This window comes from Ochotona curzoniae, unplaced genomic scaffold (assembly GCF_017591425.1).
Source record: "Ochotona curzoniae isolate NIBS_2020 unplaced genomic scaffold, NIBS_Ocur_1.0 scaffold_4505, whole genome shotgun sequence".
Classification (NCBI taxonomy): domain Eukaryota; kingdom Metazoa; phylum Chordata; class Mammalia; order Lagomorpha; family Ochotonidae; genus Ochotona; species Ochotona curzoniae.
Genome location: NW_024467118.1, coordinates 7364559 through 7385680, shown reverse-complemented (window position 1 = coordinate 7385680; position 21122 = coordinate 7364559). Strand labels below are relative to the sequence as shown.

Sequence of the window (21122 nt, the reverse complement as noted above, 5' to 3'; positions counted from 1 at the left end):
AAAATGTGTACACATGCAGGACTCGTACAATTTTTAAAAAATATTTTCACCCACAACTGGATATGAAAGTCACAGGATTCTTAGCCCGGGCAGAAATAATTAACCTTTCAGATATTTTTCAATCCTACAACTATAATTGTAAGCAGGTTAACCAACTGGTCCAACCTGTTTACAGGTTAGTTTATATGTCATTATACTGAGGCAGAGAATTGTTTCAATTATTATTTAATTTGGTTGAAGGGCAGGGTTACAGTGAAAGAGAGTATCTTCCATGTGCTGGTTCATTCTGGAAATGCCTGCAGTAGCTGGGGCTGGACCAGGAGAAGGCAGGAGCCTAAGACCCAACGCAGCCCTTCTCCAAGGGTGCGGAGATGCAGCTGCTCGAGCTCTCACCTGCTGCCTGCCAGGGTGCGGAGATGGAGCAGGAAGCTGGATCTGAACCAGAGCCGGGCGTCAAACCCAGAAACTCTACTACGTGTACTCAAGTCACCAATGCCACCCCCAAGAGGTGATTTACATGTCAAATTCAAAAAAACAGACAGAAAAACCACTGTGGACATCACCATTGTGGGGTGTCCATTAAGCTGCTCCCTGCAATGCTGCCTTGTGTCTCGGCTTGCTCCGCTTCCCACCCAGTTCCCTGTTAACGGTCTGGGAAAGCAGTGGAAGATGGTCCAGACGACCCTGGCTCCTGGCTTCGCTGGCCTAGCCTTGGCTATAGTGGCCTGAACCAGTGGATGTTATAGTTACTTAGTAGCTATAAAAAGTACCACAAATAGTTTTCCACAAAGTTTTTAAAAATGGTAAAGGAAACCAATCATGCTGTTAAGAACATGCCACCACCACTAGCACCACCACCACCACATGTAATAAATGTAATAGTGTGGGTCTGGCACAAAAGCTTAGTGGCTAAAGTCCTTGCCTTGCACGTGGTGGGATCCCATAAGGGCGCCGGTTCTAATCCTGGCAGCCCCGCTTCCCATCCAGCTCCCTGCTTGTGGCCTGGGAAAGCAGTCGAGGGCAGCCCAAGGTCTTGGGACCCTGCATCCACATGGGAGACCCTGAAGAGGCTCTGGGCTCCTGGCTTTGGCTTGGCTCAGCTCTGGCTTTTGCAGCCGCTTTGGGAGTGAGTTGTCAGATGTTAAGATCTTCCTATCTGTCTCTCCTCCTCTTTGTATACCTGACTTTCTAATAAAAATAAAATAAATCTTAAATAAATAAATGCATGTAGCAGTGTTCCACATGGCAGAGCAGATAGTTCATTATTTTAAAACCCTCCAAGGTGGCATCGTACCTGGAATACCTTTTCCATAATTTCTCGGTCATATATTGGAATTTGCTTGTAATTTCGGAATTCTGGCACCTCTTGGTTTCTAAGCTGAAGAAGCCTGAACCGCTTGGATCTATTTAATTCTTCATCGGACACAAAGTTAAACTCTTGCTGAAGCTGTTCCAGTCGAAAGAAATTAGGAACGTAAGATTCACCACTGGTGGCAACCTGTGAAAAGCAGAACAGCCAAATTTTACACAGCAGACTTCATTCAAACCTTTGGGCGTCTGGGCTCTGTTGGCATCTCACACGTGGATGGCAGGACCCACCACCCACTGCTTCCCAAGGGCATTAGCAGGAAGCCACAGTGGAAGCCAGCCGAGGAATGAAGGCCACATTCCAAACCATGGCTCACCTGGTTGAGCCACGATGCCCATACCTACTGAGGAGATGCTTTGGTAATAAACATACACCTTTGTGATGTGTTTATGGACATAGTAGGTCAAGGCCCCAGAGTCAGTCCGCCAACGTCACTGAGCCCCACAGCTCTTCTTCCTCTGTCTGTACAGCCCCTCACAGCCATGCCCTCTGCGTACGAGTTAGCCAGCCAGAGGTCTAAAGCCAGCTTCCAGGGCCACTGCCCCCTGGCACAGGCAGCGAGAGCGGAGCCAGTCTGGGCTCCCTCCTGCTGCTTCTCCAGCTGTGATCTGCTCCTGGATTTACTGTACCCCTCAAGAGATTTTTACATTAGGGAAAATTCTTATCCTTATCAAGAGACCAGCCACGAGGGCAATCCTGTGCTTATTTTCTTATTTGGAAAGAAGGACAATTTAAAAGGATGGGAATGGTGACGTACATTGTCACTGAAGATCGACAGTGATAGAAAGTTGATTTCAACACTTTAGCAAAACAGACTACGTTAGAGGTGATATGGTCTGTTTTTTCTGATATTCCTTTGATTCACATTAAGAAGTGCATGTTAAAAGGAGGGTTTATAACAAAATCCATAGTGAGCCAAAGTTGCAGAAGAAGCAAACTGATTTTCTCATCCGGGTCATAATCATCCTAGTGATGAACACGAGCCCGCAGCCATGGCTGTGACCATGAGCGGGTGATGCTGCGGCCACCCTCCAGAGGGCGCTATGTGTTCGTGCAAAGCACAGCATTGGCAGTGAAACCAATTGTATTTCGTACGAGGAAAGATAACAAATAATGTTCCATTTTATTTACAAATTCACTGGAGAAAGATTTTGGACTGTGAATACAGGCAATCTATCTAGTTGACACTTAGCAGCTTCTTTGGGAGCGTTGTCAGTACTTTAACGGCTGATGGAGAGACAAGTGTTTGCAAGTATCGCCTGCCTGCCTTTGCGACCCCTGCAGAAGTGACTCCAGCCTCTGATAGCACTTTCTTCTCTAGAGAATGCAGAAAGTCTTCAGGACTTCTCAGAGGTTACATGTAGCTAAAACTTCCTGCACGTGGGCTGCGTGTCCTGCTTGCGGCTGACTGGAGTGGCACAGTCAGGCAGCGAGCTGCTCGCATTCCTGCTCCTCAGCGCTTTACACTGCTAAGCACCCTGCAAAGGCGGATGCAGGGTACAGAATGTGTGCAAAGGCGTGCTGTTTCCTTGACCACCACGCCACACTGTTACCGACACGTTACCGAGATGAGCTGCATCAGAGGGGCATTGTTAGGGTCATTGGGGTCAAGCTTGGACTCTGTTGCCCACTTGGCCAACTTCTTCATGTCCGTCAGTCCTGACGTGCCGATGGATGAGATGGCGTCTGCTCTCTTCAAAGCGCTGGAAGAGAAGCCGGATGGATCTGTCAGAACCACAGGGGATGTCCTAAACTTGCTGATTGCTATTAACCATGCCATAGGAACAAAAATGAATAGCAACAAGAGATAGCATATGCACCCACTCAGTGCCTAACAGTGCCTCATGCCACTTGAAGTCCCTGGACCGCAGCCAGTGGAGGCTGCTTGGGAAGGCCCGAAGCCCCACATCCCAGGCCGCTGGAACCCACTGGAGCTGAGGAGAAACTGAGGTGGGAAAAACATCACGGTGCTGAGCACGGTCTAACCAAGCTGGGGCTTCAGGAGTGCAGCGCTGGTCATGACCACAGTGTGTTTTACCTGCTCTCCTGAGGCCCAAAGGCTTCAACAACCAGGACTCGTGTCTAGCATCAAACTCAGATGAAATGAAATCTGTGTGAAATGCTCACAGTCTTAAGTCACAAGCATGCTCCATGAGAAGGGGCTGCAGGGCCCACCTCATTCTGGCTGCACTGCTTCAAATTTGAAGGGAAAAAGAGAGAGGGAAAGAGAAGGCGGGAAGCAAGGAGGGAAAGAGAGAGAGGGAAAGAACGAGAGAGAGAGAGATCTAGAGAGATCCTTCATTAACTGATTTATTCCCCAAATGCCTACAACAACTGGTGGTGGGTCAGCCAAAGCCACGAGGCATGCTCTCCAGCTGGATCTGTCCATGAACAGCAAGAACCAAGTACTAGGGCCCAGCGCGGTGGCGCAGTGGTTAAGGTCCTCGCCTTGCACGCCCGGGATCCCACATGGGCGCCAGTTCTAATCCCGGCAGCCCCGCTTCCTATCCAGCTCCCTGCCTGTGGTCTGAGAAAGCAGTCGAGGACGGCCCAAAGCTTTGGGACCCTGCACCCGCACGGGAGACCCGGAAGAGTCTCCTGGCTTTGGATCGGCATAGCATCGGCCATTGCGCTCACTTGGGGAGTGAATCATTGGATGGAAGATCTTCCTCTCTGTCTCTCCTCTCTGTATATCCACCTTTCCAATAAAAAAAAGAAAGAAAAAAAAAGAACCAAGCACTAGAGTTCTATTCTGCTCCTCTCAGGCACGTTAGCTGGAAGCTGGATCAGAAGTGGGTTGCTCAAACTCAAACCAGCCCTTTGAAATGGGATGCTAGCATTGTAAGCAGGGACTGAAGCTGCTGTGAGAAATAGCTACCCTATTTGTGGTTTTATCAAACGAATGTGAGTGGTTGATACATGGATAGCGTGCATCGAGGAACTTAGGAAGCTTCCCCATATTGAAAATGATAGTCTGTGACTTATAACGTGTTTTCTCGATGATTAGGAAAAAATACTTTTATTTAAGATCTTCCTCCTTCTCCCTGCCCAGAATATCTTTAATGTTAACACTGACATTGCTTCTGAATTTACCCTAAACCATGCATTACCTTCGAAAACCAATGTTCGGTTGTGACAATGGAGGAATTAAAGGAATCCCATTTTCTCCAACGGCCCATGCCACACTGTGGGACACCTTCCCTGAGGTCATCAGAGTCAGTTGATTGCTGCCATCCGCTTCAAAGGAGAACGGTACTCCTAGGAAAACACCAGATCCAGCAGGGAAGGGTTTAGAAAGAGGCAGTGGGTCCTGCCATGCCAACAAGGCTGGCATAAAGAACCTGAAGCAGGTTGGGTGATGGGGTGAAACAAATAACGCCGATGTTTAAACAAAACAAATGACTGAATAAATGATCGAGAGCACGAGGAAAGGACAAGCTGTCAGAAACGACGAGATGCACTGAAACATTCCTAGAGTTGAAAAATATAACGATTGGAAAAGGAAAACAATGAATTTGTTCGTCAGACATAGACACAGAATGATTTCATCACTTGGAGGATAGATTTAAGGAAATTACGTAGAAAATGTCAGAGAAAGAAAAATCAAATATGAGGGTTCTTCAAAAAGCTGTTAAGAAAAAAAAATAAAAACAGAACAGAACAAAAAAAGCTGTCAGGAATGCATATCATGAAAAAAAATGCATGGATTTCAAATATCTGAAAAATTCAGGTGAACATTATCTTTTAGCCCAATTATCACACAAATTTTTTAAAAAAATTATTATAGCCATTCTTTTTTTTTAAAATTTATTTTTATTATTTTTTATTGGAAAGGCGGATATACAGAGAGGAGAGACAGAGAGGAAGATCTTCCGTCCGATGATTCACTCCCCAAGTGAGCACAACGGTCGATGCTATGCCAATCCAAAGCCAGGAGACTCTTCCGGGTCTCCCACGCGGGTGCAGGGTCCCAAAGCCTTGGGCCGTCCTCGACTGCTTTCTCAGGCCACAGGCAGGGAGCTGGAAGGGAAGCGGGACTGCCGGGATTAGAACTGGCGCCCATATGGGATCCCGGGCGTGCAAGGCGAGGACCTTAACCACTTGCGCCACCACGCTGGGCCCTATTACACAAATTTTAAAAAGATTTATTTTATTTGTTTGAAAGTTTAAGAGACAAAAGGAGAGACAGACAGAAAAAGAACTTTCATATTTTGGTCACTCCCCCAATGCCCTCGGTTGCTGGGGCTGGACCAGGCCTGAGCCAGGAGCCTGGAACTCACCCAGCGCCCGCGGGTGGCAGGGAGCCGCATGCCCGTGCTGTCTGCCACCACTTTCCCAGGCGTGTTAGCAGGTAGAAGCATGGGGTGGAGCAATGCGATGGCAACACTCCATATTACATGTTCCTGTATAACAATGCTGGGCCCTATACAAGTTTTTTTTTTTTTTTTTTAACAAGCACATGTATTAAAGCAAGTTAAGAAACATGAAAAAAAAAAACATGGAGGATGAGATGAAATCTATCATGTCTTATTAAAATTATAGAAACAGATAATAACGATGGCTAATTTCCCTATTATAATTAGGCTACCCGTAGAAATATCTTTGATATACATATGTATATATATATGTGTATATATATATATAATGCATACTCTTAAATTCATAACATTTTGTCCTCATCTCAAATTACTTATTTTGGGGCCCAGCACCATAGCCTAGCAGCTAAAGTTTTCACGTTGCATGTGCCAGGATCCCAAAGGGCGCTGGTTCTAATCACGCAGCCCCACTTCCCATTCAGCTCTTTGCCTGTGGCCTGGGAAAGCAGTCGATGATAGCCCAAAGCCTTGGGACCCTGCACCCGCGTGGGAGACCCAGAAGAGGCTCCTGGCTCTTGGCTTCGGATTAGCTCAGCTCCAGTCACTGTGGCCACTTGGGGAGTGAATCAGTGGACAGAATATCTTGCTCTCTGTTTCTCCTCCTCTTTGTATATCTGATTTTTCAATAAAAAGAAATAAATCTTTAAAAATTACTTAATTCGGAAAGATACCTGGAAATGAAATTGAGGCATGAAAAGACATTATAAATGTCCTTCATTTACACTGGCAAAAACTACTTTGTATGGCTAAGAACACTATATAAAAACTATTTGGCAAAAAGATCATATTTCATTATTTTGAGATTCTGGAGGCAATTTTATAGTCATCTGCTGATCTCAGAAGTAAAACAAAAAGGTGTATTCAGCTCTGAGCGTGTAACAAGCAGGCGGCTTTCCGTACCACTTCCAACTCCCTCGTGGTCCAGGGTCACGTGCTGGTCACTGCTGAACTCTGCCTCTTCAAGAGGAGCCCTTCCAGAAACGACAGTGGTCTCCGGAATGGGCAGAAACACTTCCGCTAGCAGGGTGGCACTGCTGTGTCCAACGGTTTCATAGACCTAAGAACCGGAGAACAGAAACCGTCACTAGAACATCCAGCCCTCGGTGCTTTGTCCCCCCGGCTGGTGTGTGGGTGTCGCTGCTCCAGACCACACAGCCGCTGCAGACAGAAAAACCGAGTTGCGCTCCCGTGGTCACCATGGACATCAGGTTAGATCCTGTCTGTGGTCAAGTTGTTGACACCACACCCCGTTTTCTTGCCTGGCCCAAACTCCTGGGGTAAAGCTCACCAAGCAGCAGGTTAAAACAGTTATTTTTGTTCTGGACCAATAGGTGGGCTACTCAAGAGAATTGGCTCTGTCCTTTTCCTCTAACAGAAAGAACGGTGGTCCTGGTGGGATGGGTACAATGACATGCACCAACTCCAAGTCTGCAGGGGAGGCCCCTACCCCAAAATAGTCCTGCCTGTTGCACGTGGGTCTACTAGCTAACAAGCCTCTCAGATTCTTCCCTGAAACAACGGTGTTTGATTTGGTAGCTGCTCACACCCACCCAGGTGGCTCCCTCTCAGGACTTTTTCTAAGATGGATCTAACCAGACTACCTGCAGCTGATATTAAATCCCTTCGTGTGCGTTAGTTTGATGCCATCACCATCAAAGACCCGTTGCCAGGGTAAGGAGTCAGCAGAATATATAAACCACATCAGGTGGGCCTTCTTTCCATTTCATCAAGTTCGCCCTGTTTTCTTGACTCACCCCACTGCTGGGCTGACCCAGCCCACTGCTGCATTGACAAAATATTCCATAGTTCTACTGGCTTCTTTCCTATGGAATATTCTTTCTTCCCATGAGACCTTTGTGGCACATTTCTCTAAATGCTAACCTTACTACTACCATTTCTGCTATTTAATCTTTGCATCTTTGATACAATAGTTGCCCTCTAATAAAAATTTCTCACTTACTACCCGAATGTATAGGAATGGTGCCATGATCCCCTCTACCCACCCTCCCTTACAGGTCATAGGGCTTAAGGGAGTTTCCAAAAGTACCCAGGAGTCTTTTCTAGACACCTATCCTGGTCTCACCTCCCAGGGATGCAATATTTCCCACTTGCAGAGCGGCTGGCTGGCCTGGAGGGAAGTCCTGGCCAAGACAAAGCTGCAAACTAGAGACTGGACTCAGGACCTCAGCCTTACTGTCACAGTAAATGTTCCCAGGCTGGGTCCAGCAAGAGGCCTGTGACCGTTCAGGGCTCCCGTGGAATGGGATTGCCAAGTCTGCTCACTCACGGTCTCACAGGAAGCCGGTAAGTGGCACGTTTAAGTCACAATTTCTACATTCATCTTTACCATTTTCTAAAGACAAGGTGATTTTTGATTGATCTTTTATGGAAAATTTCAAACACACATGACACTATACTCCATGGTTATATTATGACAAACGAAGGGGGAGACAGAGGGAAAAGGATCTTCTCTCTGATTCACTCCCCGGACCCCCAGTGCCAGGGCTGGGACAGATGTTCTGTCAGACATCCAGCTGTCTATAAGCACCTGTTTGTTCAGAGCAGAGAGCTCTCTCATAAGGATGATTATGTTTTCCAAGAATGAAATCCCACTAAACTGATGGTGTAATAATCTTACTTAAACATAAAATTGTCACTTCAAGATGTTTTGCTTACTTTTAATGAATAGACTGCTAAAGATTTATAAGGGTTTCATGGTATATTTCTTACTTTTAATTAAATTAGTATGCTGGTAAAAATATTAAAGGGCAAGCTGTTCTTCATTTATATTTCTGGTGCCAAAGGCATGGAAGGAAAGATGAACTACATTCAAGCTTAATTTGTTCAAAATTTTAGGAGCTAACAAACACTGGGAAGTTGTAAGCTAACAAAATTAAGAGAATAAAAATTACATCTCTAATCCCCCCAAAATCATTTATGATGGTAAAATCTTCCAGAAAACTGCATAAATACTGTATTTCTATTTAGTTAAATGTCTTCTGGCCTGGTATCCCTTAACTACTACTCCTTGGAATAACATATCTCAAAAACATTTTTAACATCCCAGACAGCTCCCCCAGCTATAGACAGCTGCCTACGTTGCCTTGTATCCAGGCAAGTGTCACAAAGTCCCAGTCCACAGTGGCATGAGCAAGAGTCAGGAAAGAGTACAGACCAGGTAGAGTTGTACTGCAATATTTGCCAGTTCACATGAAGGCTAGGATGGGCCAGGAAGGGCTAGGCTGCTGCACCTGCCAGAGAGAGCCAGGCCGCTGCACCTGCTGGCAAATGCCATGACTGGGCTTGGGCCATCTCAGGCTGGGCCACAGCATCTGTTGGCACGCTCAAGACCTGAGGCTGGGAGCAGGGCTAGCAGGGGAACTTTGGCTACTCCTTAGCTGGGCTGATGCTCCCACCGGTGAGTGTGAGAACTGGGACTTGAGGTGGGCTGGTCTGGGCCGTATTTCAGCATCCACTAGTGTGCATGAGAGTCAGAATGCACGCGGGACAGCCAATCTAGGCTGCAGCATCAGCTGGCAACTTTCCCAACTGGGTGAAAATCATGCCAGGCTGGATTGCAGTACCACCTGGGAGGTGCAAGGGACTGAAGTAGCCCTGGTAGGGGAGCTATCCTGCTAAGATGCAGCTCCTGCTAGTAAGTGCAAGAGGCAGGGCCAGGGGTGGGCCAGGCTATTCAAGGCAGCAGCACCTGTTGGCATTTATAAGAGGGCAGCTCAGGCTGAGCTAACCTGTAGCATCAATTATTTTGCACAAGATGCAGATGGACCAGGCTAGGTCACAACACATGCTGGCACATGCAAAAACCAGGGCTGAGGGCAGGCCTGACAGGGATTATTAGGGGTCACTGTGACTAGGCTGTGGCACCTACTGGTGTGTGTAAGGATTGCATCTGTGAGAGTCTGGGCTGGGCTGGCCTAGGCTGAAGTACCTGTTAATGCACATGAGAGATGGAAGCTGCAGGTAGAGCTGATCGGGCAGTTGCATCCACCATCAAGTATACTGGCTGTTGCAGGTGATGGATCGAACCTGACCCTGTACTAGCTGATGCACATAAGAATCAAGTCTGAGGTCACCCCAGGTGAGGTTTCTTGGAGGACTTCCAAACTAGACTGGTGGACTCAAATTCTGGCTACAGAGAAAATCACAATATATGTAGTCTGACCTTGGAGTGTATGTATCGGGACAGGACCTCCTCAGCTGCTGATGCCTGTGCAGTGGACAGCTTGCTCAGATGCACATGGGGGACATGGCAGGCAGCTCATCTAGGCCAGCAGAGGATGGTAACTACCTTGCCAGAGGATGGAAAGCAGAACAGCTTGTCCAACTCTCCTGGCCAAGCTCTGCAGCGAGTGTCTGGATCCCTCAGATGCGCTGAAGCAGGCTTGGTCAGTCAATAGACCTTGGAGAGATTTCTTCAATCCTGGTGCAATGAAGTCACTGACATCTCAAAACTATCAAAACCACTCAAGCAACAATCTAGAACACTCCCACATTTGGGGTCTCTAAAGTGTCATCAAATGACGGCCCCCTATACCCAGAAGCTGATGGACAGTCTGACAGCAAGAAGTGTTCCTTTTCCGCTCAGCACCCACTGCAGATCAGGAGAATAAAAAGGCAAGAACTGAAAGAAAAAAATCCCAGACATCTAAACCAGGTGTAAAACATATTTAAAATTAAGAACCTAGATATTTTTCAAATGCTTACATCTTGCACTATATGAGAGTCAAGTGTTTGTTCACTCAGCTGTGCAGGACAAAGCGATCGCACTATCTGACTCCAGTGGTTTAATCCAACATCCCTGTTAGACTCCACGTTGGCCAAAATGCTTTCTTAATCAAGGGGTGCAGCAGTTGGCCTGGCCTTTGGGTATCATTCATTATGGGTCTGCCCTGTGCTGGTCGCCAAGCTTGGATGCTCCCTAAAGCATACAGCGACCACGTCAAGGGTCCTTCTGGTGGATGTCAGAAGGCAGGTCCTTGTCCCAGCACTGTACCCTCATTCCTGCCAGATGTGCAGAGAGGAACTAATGGAGACTATTGGTTCCAAGTCTATAAGGGGAGAAGCAATTATGGACTCCAGGGGATGGAGGTTGCACAAAGGAACCATGTTCCCAGATGGTTTTCCACTTGAAATAAGAAAAAAAATGGATTCAAAGTTCTCCCAATGTTCTCTCATCGCTGTTTTATAATAGCCCCTGTTCCATTTAATGCTGAAATAGAACACTATTTTCAGAAATGGAAAAATGGGTACTTTGAGTTTCAAATAGGCATTTATAAATGGTTTTCTATAGAATTAAGATGAATTCTCTCTAAGCCAGTGTTCTCAAGCTCAGCATTTTCTGGGCTGAACCAATTCTTGGTTGAGTGAGTTGTCCTGTATACTGCAGCTTATTCAGAACACAGGGCCTCAACTCACCAGTGATCATCAAAAACATCTCTAGACATCATCAAATCTCCTCTGGGGCAAATTAACATTGAGAATCACTGTTCTAAGCAAAATGAGTTGCATTTGGAGAAATAAGGACGAAATAATTCAGGAAATATAATTTGGTTTACATTCAGCTGTTCTAGTTTCCCAGCTATGAATTTAGAATAGCAAGTAGATCAACCGCTGCAAAATTGAAGTCATTTGTAAAATTATTACACCTCCTACATGTGGAATATTGTAAATACTAACTCCCCTTCCCACACAATCTCCTGGCTTCATTCTTCATAGCTACCCAGTATGGGAAATCAAGGCGGAGGTGGGGGCAGGAGAAGCTGGAATGTATACCAGGATTATTTTCCCCTGAATAATATCCAGTCAAGGAATCTTCAGGTCTAAGGAAAACCTAGTTTTCCACCAAATCCCCAAATACAATCCCATTTCTAATACCATCCTTAATTTACAAAAGAACAAGCTCTCACCCATATTAACAGCAAAATGATTTCTAATGATTTTTAGGTTCTAGGATATTTGGACATTATTTACATCTGAGATGGTGTCTAAAAAAATTTATGAGTGACCAGACAAAACCAAGTTCTAAAATTTCAAGAAAAAAAAATCTTTTTTAGAACCACTTTAAAAAATTGAAAGACATACGCAGACAGGGATCTTCCATCTTATGGTTCATTCCTCAGATGTGTGCAGCACCCAGTGCTGAGAAAGGCCAAAACCAGGAGCCTGAAACTCAGTCTGGGGCTCCCGTAGGCATTGCAGGCACTCTGGCACTTGAGCCATCATCTCTGCCTGCCAGCTTCTGCATTAGCAGGAAGCTGGTCTGAAGCAGAGCAGCTAAGGCTACAGCCAGGCGTTCTGATATGGCTTGCAGGTTCCCCAAGCTACACGTTAATCACTGCACCAAATGCTCACTCCCAGATAATGTTGCTAGTTGTTCAGATATCAATAACATTCATCAAAATACTAAAGGACTTGACTTGAAACATTTGATGATGTCCAGACTGAATTAGTTTGGTCCCCAAGTTCAAGAGAGGGTGCCATTATAACAAGCAATCATCAATCAATCAATCAATCACACCATCAATCAAGGTTTATGAAGGAGGCAGGGGCTGGAGCAATAGTACCACAAACCAAGGAACTGCAAGCACTACCCGAAGCCAGAAGAGGCAAGGAAGGGTTTGCCTATGAAGTGTTTGGTGGGAGCAGGGTACACTGTTACCTAGACTGAGAGTTTGGACACTCGGATCTATGAACGAGAAAATTTCTGTTGGTTCTTAGGTATGGCAGCCCTAGGAACCTGAAATGTACACCATTAAGTATCATTGCTAATGGTGGAATTTAGGCTAGTGGGAAAATTTATTAACTAGCATCTGTGTCTCCACTTTCATGATAACTACCAAGGAGTGGGGCATAACTAATGATTTGCTATATTATGTGAGAGTCATGGGAGGAGGGGTAGGGGAGCATTTTTTGAACTGTCCCCATGGTGTCTTAGAATGCCCTTCAGGACTGTGGCCAGTCATTAACAGCATTTTCCAGGAGCTGAGTGGGCTAAAAGTCTCCCTGCCCACCCAGACCTTCAGGACAGATATGCCAAGGAAGAGGCTAACCTCTTCCCTTCTAGAGGTCACCACATCACCCGCACGGCTAGTGGGTGACATAAAACCATCTCACATGGGCAATGACCAGAACACTCATGTGATGTGATTAACAATTAAAATGCATACCTGAAGTGCTAAACTCTCTGGCCAGTTGAATATCTGCAAATTGAAAATCTGTCCAAAGTGAACTCGAAAGTCAGCCGCTAGCTGCCGACTGACCGTCCTGGACACCTCCTTGCTGTTGAAGAGCACCTTCAAGTACACAGAGCGCCGCCTCACGTCCTCCCTTCGCAGGACCTCCACCCTGCGAGAAGACAGCCATTCACGGGAGATCAGCATGAGAAACGGACGTCACAGGGGACATCTGACAAACGGACACTGACTAGAACGAAACACACTGCGTATGATCAGACACATCAATCCACCAAATAGCCAGAGCTCCTGGAGAACTCATTTAATGGAATGATGCAACATGGAATGATGGGAAAAGCCATCGACAGGCCCTGTTAGGGGTGCAAGGAGTTCAGGAACTAAAGTCTAAACATCACGGTGCTATGGTCTCCTCACTTTTCTCAAACACTCCTTGCATTTGCATCCAAGACAAGATCTTAAGTAAACATATTCTTTGCTGAATGGAATTAATCTAAGCCTTAGAGAGATTAATGATTCATATCTGGGTAGGAAGTTTTATCCTAGACGGAGGATTTTGTTTTTAAGTTCATGGAATGGGTATGACCAAAAAATTATGCACATATTTCAAAACAATTTTGTTTTGGTACGAAAACCAACTTCTTTCAATTCCAGTTTTTCCCTGAACTTCCTGAAGCATCCTGGTAGCTTGGTGTGGTAGTTACATCAAATTCGCTTCCCTCAGATCCAAGCTTTTTCTCAACATTTTTGGATGGCAAATGACTGCTCAATGGACATGGAGCGTGAAAAAATGTTGCTTGTTCTTCAGCATCACTCAAGCAAAAGTATGCTGGCATCCAGACTTGAAGCCTGCCACGCTTACTCCCAGGGAGTTACGTGTCAAAATTCCAAGAGTGGTTTTTAATCTTATGGCATATGTTTGCAGAGATACCCGCCCCAAAAGCCCCTTATTGGTTAAATCAATAGCAATTTTAGCTGGCTAACTTAGAGCAGCAAATTCTATCTAAACTCAGCTCAAGTTTTCTGGCTAGTAGTCTATTAAAATTAACAGGATGCTGGACTTTCTGCCATTATCTGTACCAGCAATGTCAGGATACATGTAAATAACAGAATTGTTACTATTGTAATAATGTGGGGAAATAAGTTGTGGGGAAGGAAGATGGGAAGAAAGTAGGGGAAATCCCAGAGCCTATGGAATTGTACCATAAAAGTTAAAAAAAATGAAATAGAGGAGAAAAAAAAGTTAAAAAAGAAACAGAAGGCCCAAAAATAGAAAAAAATCATAGTGAAGTATATGTAATATAATGTAGGGTAAGGTTGTTAATGGTAGAGTTCAGTGCCACAGCACATTGGACAGTTGTCACGGCCACCTGTTTTTCTAGAATGTTTTCATCATCCAAAGCAGAAATTCTCTACTCACTGATTTGAATGGTATTTTAAATTTTTTATATATCTACCATTTTGACCTATTCCAGATGTGAAACTGTTCAAATGACTTCAGCGGGGTTTTTTTCTATAAAGGATATTTAACACTCAATTACTGGAATTATCCATAATATCTGCTGACTTAATTTACACTCAGAACTATGGTTCCAGCAGCTTTGAAAAAGCAGACCTAAAGCACTGCCTCTTCTTGCATGGGTCCCTTAGCAGACGGCTTCAGAAGAGGCGGGGTGATGGTCTTTGGTTGGGCAGTAATCTGGGCGACAGTGGCAAAGCCCAGTGGAAACTCAGAACTTATTAAGTAGAAACTTAGTAAGACTGAAGTTTATAGTCTTGGCCAAAAGGGGACTCACCACCAAAAAAAAAATGACCAAGCACAAATTTTCAACTTAAAACCATGTTCTACTGTCAAGAATTTTGAATGTTTTAGACAAAATGATATGCTACAATATTTGTAGCTAACTTAGTGTTGGGGAGCCCTGTACTGAGGGCTAGCATCTGAGTATGCTGAAGCTGAGCGAATACAAGCGAATGCGCAACAAGGTACAACTTGGAAGCCAGTAAATCACTAGGATATGAGCAGTGGTAAAACCAGGAGGCTGGGGGAAGCCTTGTAATTAGATCCTAATAAACTCAGTGGCTGATCCAATAAATTTGAGACCTCAATTTTCATGCCGAAATAGGAAAGGCTCTAATCTCTGATAATGAAAAGTCTGAATTCATTGGAAAACAAAAGCTGGGATCTTGAGGTAGGGATCGTTTTAAGGTCCCACTAAATAGATTCTCATGGGACACATCCGTGTCGCCTGGAGACCCCTGAGGACAGTTTTCTGTGCCCCACCCCAGGGCTTCAGATTCAATCACTAGCAGGTGTATTTTCAACAAGTTCTTCAGAGATGCTGGTGGTCTCGACCACGGTAGGAAAGAAATTCACAGGAGACTTAAAAGAAATTTAAAAAGTGGGTGAAGATTTAAATATGCTTATGAATTTATTATATGAGGGCACTGCAGAAAATGAAATTAGAAGATGAATTTATTTTGGAGCAAAAAATCTGAAATCTAGATTTAAAAAATGTATTTTCCATGATTTTTTTTGCAGACGCTTTCTTTTATATATATATATATATATATATATATATATATTTTATTGATTACATTGCATTATGTGACACTGTCTCATAGGCTCTAGGATTCCCCCAACCCCTCCCCATACCCTCCCCCTCATGGTAGATTCCTCCACCTTGTTGTACTATTACAGTTCAAATTCAGTCAAGATTCTTTCATTGCAAGCATAGAGTCCAGCATCTTATTGTCCAGATAAATTCAACGGTTTCTTGGGGAGACCATCTCTGGTCTGAAAGCAGAGCTGGCAGAATATCATCCTAATTAATTAAAAGCACAGCATAACATCAACATCAATTTACAACATTATGAAATTCATTGACAGGGTATTGAGTAATAAATATGTTAAAAAATTCAAGTTCTTAACCACATCCTGTGACTACTTCATTGACATTTCAATTTTAATTTATACACAGAACCAGCTGCTATACACCTTAAAATGGCTATAGGGTACTATTCAGCTGTCTCGTGTCTATTTTCATTTTAGCATTCAGCAGTTTATACTGTTGAAGCTTAATTTTGCTGAACTTGGCAGATTTGGGGACAGTCTAAACTGGATTATAACTCTAACAAGGCATATGTCAACAGTTGAAGTTGCAGACGCTTTCTAAGCACAGATGCACATAAATGGACATCTCTTAGGCATCATGCAAGGTGATCAGGAATGTATTTTTGTCGAACCCCAAGCGGATGCCTCAGCAGGCTGACTCAACCCAGGGAGTCCTCTGAGAGGCTCTGAGGCCTTTCTCAGGCACCTGAAGGTAAGGGCAAGGAGAGGCCTTTGTGCGTGGGCCAGGAAAGAGGGACACACTGTCACTGGACAAAAAAGACACATGGAAATTACAGACAAAGGACCCAAACCCAGAGCCACACCACATCCCTGTGAAGAGCAGAATGGACATGTGACTGGGATGCTCACACAGGCAGTCTTTCACACTGTGCTCCTGAGTGGCCAGTGGGATGCAACAGTGGGTGCCCAGGGTGCAGGGTGTGTCAGCTGTCAGTCTCCTGGTGCCCAGTGTGCAGGGTGTGTCAGCTGTCAGCCTCCTGGTGTCCAGTGTGCAGGGTGTGTCAGCTGTCAGCCTCCTGGTGCCCAGTGTGCAGGGTGTGTCAGCTGTCAGCCTCCTGGTGCCCAGTGTGCAGGGTGTGTCAGCTGTCAGCCTCCTGGTGCCCAGTGTGCAGGGTATGTCAGTTGTCAGCTTCCTGGTGCTCAGAACACATGCTCACCTGGGACATTGGTCGTTGGGGGTCACGCTCCCCACCAGGCTCAGTTCCGGGATGAGTGTGGGCTCCCCAGGCCTCCTCCTGCTCCGGGCCATTCTCTCCCTCACCTGCTGCTCCAACGCTGCCCTATCTGTGGGCTCTGGCGGTGTGGGCTTCACAGGTTCTTCCTCGGGCAGGGGCTCCTCGATCTCTTCATCGGGTTCTTCTGCTGTATGCTTCTTCTTCTTCTTGGCCCTCTATTGGGTGAGAGGGAACCTGACATCAAATAGGATTCTCCCTGAGCAGCGAGACTGCTCAGAACCAGACAGACCTGGGAGCGAACCTTGGCTGCTCTCAGCAGGTTACGGGTCCCTCTGGGACTCAGTTTCCCTTGAAAAGGGCACAATATAGAAAATTCTTCCTCCCCACACTTTCGAATTAAGATCATACATAGTGCCTAGAAAGGGCTTAACAATATGAGCGAGTCATGTGATCATTAATACTGACTCTTAAAGACAAGGCAGCATTTTGAGAGCCAAAGGCCACTTCAGGGCATGCTGAGATTCATTTCTGCAGGGTTGTGCGCACAAAGTCACAGAAATTTCTAAGGGAAGCCCAGAGGCATCGGTGCCTTGCATGCAAAGCACTAACAAAGGTGAAACGGACCAGTCCTTGGCGACTGCTCTGTTAAGACGTGTTTGCTTGCTCAGGCATCTGGGTGTGCTACCTTAGAATTATACATGGACAAAGCCAGATCTGGCATCTGCCAGCTGGGCAAATTTTTCTATAAAGCGTTAACCAGTCACACTCCTGCTCCCCAATAAGGGGCCAGGATCAAAGACAAAGCAGAGCTGGCCGGAGAGGTCAGCCCAGCAGCCGGCCCTGCCTGCAGGCCAAGCGCCAGGGGATGCACCTGCGCTCTCTTCCAGGCTTTCCAATGCTGGTGCGCAGCTCTGTACTGTTCCATCTTCTGTTCGTGCTCTTCCGCGTGCTCTTCCAGCAGTTCACTGATTTCTGCTTGAATTTCAGCTTCAAATGCTTCCTCATCTGCCCTTGGGTCAACTTTTTCCCTTTAAAATAATTTCGAGGACCTTGGTTATTTTCTGTCAGCAAACACTTAACTGGGCTCCCTCTGCCAGTTCCAGACATGGAAACCTGCACTTCACCTGTGATTGGCCCAGGAAAGGGAAAGGAAGACGTTGGGCAAAGCATGCACGCCTCGTAGAGCTGGGCTCCAGACCTGTGGCCACGTCAGCACCAGTTGACAATATAATTGTTGATAAGTAAACATGAAGTCAATAATTCAATATTGTGAAATACTTCACAAATGTGAAAGTTTTCCAACTTCATAAAATGAAGCATTATAAAGCTAACAAACTGCATCTATATGCTGTTCAGCAAATAAACTTAGAGACATGATGTTGAAGAGAACAAGTGATTACTTGGTGAAGAACAAATACAAAATACTTTCACTGCTGTAAAAGATAAATATCATCAATACCAATCTATTTCTGTTTAGGGATTACAAAAAGGTGGTAAAGCTTTAAAAGCAGAGAAATAATAATCACAAAATTGATATGGTCGTTACTTCTGGGATGGAACAGGATGCTGCTGGGTAGTGGGACATAGGTCTGCTTGGTACCAGCACCTGGCCATCTCTCAGCCTGGGCAGTGGGACACAGGTCCGCTTGGTACCAGCACCTGGCCATCTCTCAGCCTGGGTAGTGGGACATAGGTCTGCTTGGTACCAGCACCTAGCCATTTCTCAGCCTGGGTAGTAGATTCATGGTTACTCACTTGTCACTGTTGCTTATTTATTTGAAAGGCAGAACTACAGAGAGAAAGAGAGAGGTTTTTCCATTCACTGGTTCACTTCTCAAATGGCCGTAACGACTAGGCTAGAGCCAGGAGTCTGGGACGCCACCTGTGTCTTCCACGTGGGTGGCAGGAGCCAAACACAGGGGCCATCCGCTGCTTTCCCAGATGCATCAGCAGGGGAGTGGACTGGAGCTGGCACAGCTGGGACTCGAACAAGCACTCATATGGGATGCCAGCATTCAGGCAGCAGCTTCACCCCTGTTCCACAATGCTGGCCCCGTCACTGCTTGTTAAACAGTATCTATGCATCTTCTAAAATATATATATATATATTCATTATGTATTTTAACATATTTTAAATATATATTTAATATGCATAAATACATTTATTAAAAGAGTGGATGACAGGGAAAGACAGAAAAAGGAAGAGCAAAAGACAGAAAGTATGTGTAAGAGAGAGAGAGCAAGAGAGAAACAGAGAGAATCTTCCATCCCCAGCTCATTCCCAGTTTCAAAATAACTGTGGCTAGACCTGGGGGGCAGGATTCAGGAGCCAGGACATCCCCGGGGTCTCCCATGTGGAAGACACGAGCCCAAGTGCTTGGGCCGTGACTTCTTGCCTCCCATGTGCACTGGCAGGAAGCTGGGAGAGGAGCGCCAATGCTGCAAGCAGGCAGTCTGCTATCAGAGGCAAATCTCCCCAGCAGCAGCTTAACGCACTGCACCGCAAGGCCCATCCACGCCAGCATCTGTGATCCCTGTATTTTTCTCAATATATGATATAACCCAATAAAGCAATCTTTAAGGAAGAAAAAAAAAAGCCTACTTTCTCAAAACAAGCTTCAAAGGTGTATTTGTAAATCTCTGGAACTCGCGAAGGGATTTTATCTCTTTCCACACTTTTATGATGGTCTTGAGCAATGTTCGATCTTTTTCTTGTTCAGCATCTCGAAGTTTTCTTGTTTGCCTACAAGACAAGGCAAACGAGCATAGATTAAAAAGTGTGCGAGTTTACAAACTGGATAGGAAACTAATAATGTCATGGTGATTGCACGTCGGTTCGACAGTCATAGTGCTACTTCTAGACAAGAACTAGAAAACCAAGTACCAGTGTCAGAGACAATCGGATGTCCATTTGTTTTGAGAGGTTTATTTCAGTTTGATCTGTCTGCATGCATCTGACTTCAATTAAGCTAAATTATCTTTTGAAATCCTCATAAAAACTTGTTATTAAATAAGGGGCCCACTGAAGAAAGCTTTCATGGATGACATTTGTGGCATGCGCGGCATTCCTCCTGCCGTCCCACTTAACGACAGAACACTGGCCATCTGCACTGACACATCGCGAGCTGCGAGCTGCGGAGATGGAATCATGTTACAGCATGCCTTGGGGACTGCTCAGTGCTAACTAGATTACCAATACTTTTGGCTTGACTCAAGAGACACGGTTTGAACACACTTTCATCTTTGTTGCCATTGGTTACCATACTATGGAATGATTTAACTCCTGACTTTAAGGCCTCTTGATGAGCGAGAACCAAATCGAGATCCCTCAATACTCTCGGGCATTGCCTGACCTCCAGAAGGTGGCCTGGCTCTGAGGATATGCTTGGGACGGCTTAGCCTGTAGAGGAAGGCTGAGGCAGTCATGCATCCCAGGATGCTAAGGGCTCAACCTGTGGCTGTGGAAATGAGAGATGGCGGAGGACAGGCAGTTGGCATCTGGGAATCTAAGACTCAGGACTCAGTCTTTGGAGAGCAAGAAAGCATGAAAAGGAGAAGAAACGGGCTCCAGGTGCAGCAGCCAAGTGTCCTGTTTGAGGATGCTGCAATCAGACAGTCCGGGCTGGGGGCCCTGGCTCTGTCATCAACCATCAAGTCTTGGGCAAGCCACATCACATGTCAAAGCAGCACCCGTATGGCATGCATGCTAACAGGGCTGATTTCACAGGGCTGCTGGGGGCACTACACCTGTTAGTAGATAGAACATACTGAAGCAGCATGCTAGATGGGAAGAACAGGTTGCACGAGGCGCTCAAACACGGGATGCCAGTGTCCCAAGTAGCAGCTTATCCGGCTGTGCCACTGTGCCTGTCCCCTGCCTCCTTATTAGAAGCTGAAATATTACTTTTTTTGAGTTATAGGATATTTTCAAGCTTTCAATTTTGACTTCCTTTTATGGTATCTGACAAAATAGGTTCTCAAAAATGTGGAGAAGAACTCTTAGCCAGAAAAGAAGAAAAAAAAATGAAATATAACCTAAAGTGGAGAGTCATAGAAGAGTATTTCATTAAAATAATTGTGACTGGAGCCTTGGAGGGGACACGAAAGGCAGCTGTGACTGGGGCATTGGGAGTAGATCGAGGAGACGACAACCAGCTCCGAAATGAGACTGTGAGTCTTTGGCATTGGACGTATTCAAAAGCACCACAGGCATGGAGTCATCCGGAGGGAAAATGCAGACTTTTAAAAGTTAAAGAGAGGGCCCAGTATGATAGCCTAGTGGCTAAGGTCCTCACCTTGAACACGCCAGGATCCCATATGGGTGCTGGTTCTAATCCTGGCAGCCCTGCTTCCCAT

At 45.6% G+C, this 21122-nt stretch overlaps 1 protein-coding gene across 1 annotated transcript in view; it reads right to left on the bottom strand.

Annotated features, from left to right (window-relative positions):
• The window catches only part of CC2D2A (coiled-coil and C2 domain containing 2A), a 90990-nt gene that overhangs the window by 31986 nt on the left and 37882 nt on the right, over positions 1-21122 (bottom strand). Inside the window, exons 14-21 of the mRNA XM_040966071.1 lie at positions 19369-19509; positions 17638-17794; positions 16749-16981; positions 12933-13110; positions 6646-6802; positions 4480-4627; positions 2934-3072; positions 1295-1498 (exon numbers count right to left, since the gene is read on the bottom strand). Of these exons, the coding sequence (XP_040822005.1) occupies positions 1295-1498; positions 2934-3072; positions 4480-4627; positions 6646-6802; positions 12933-13110; positions 16749-16981; positions 17638-17794; positions 19369-19509 (1357 nt within the window). The remainder of the gene's footprint in view (positions 1-1294; positions 1499-2933; positions 3073-4479; positions 4628-6645; positions 6803-12932; positions 13111-16748; positions 16982-17637; positions 17795-19368; positions 19510-21122) is intronic.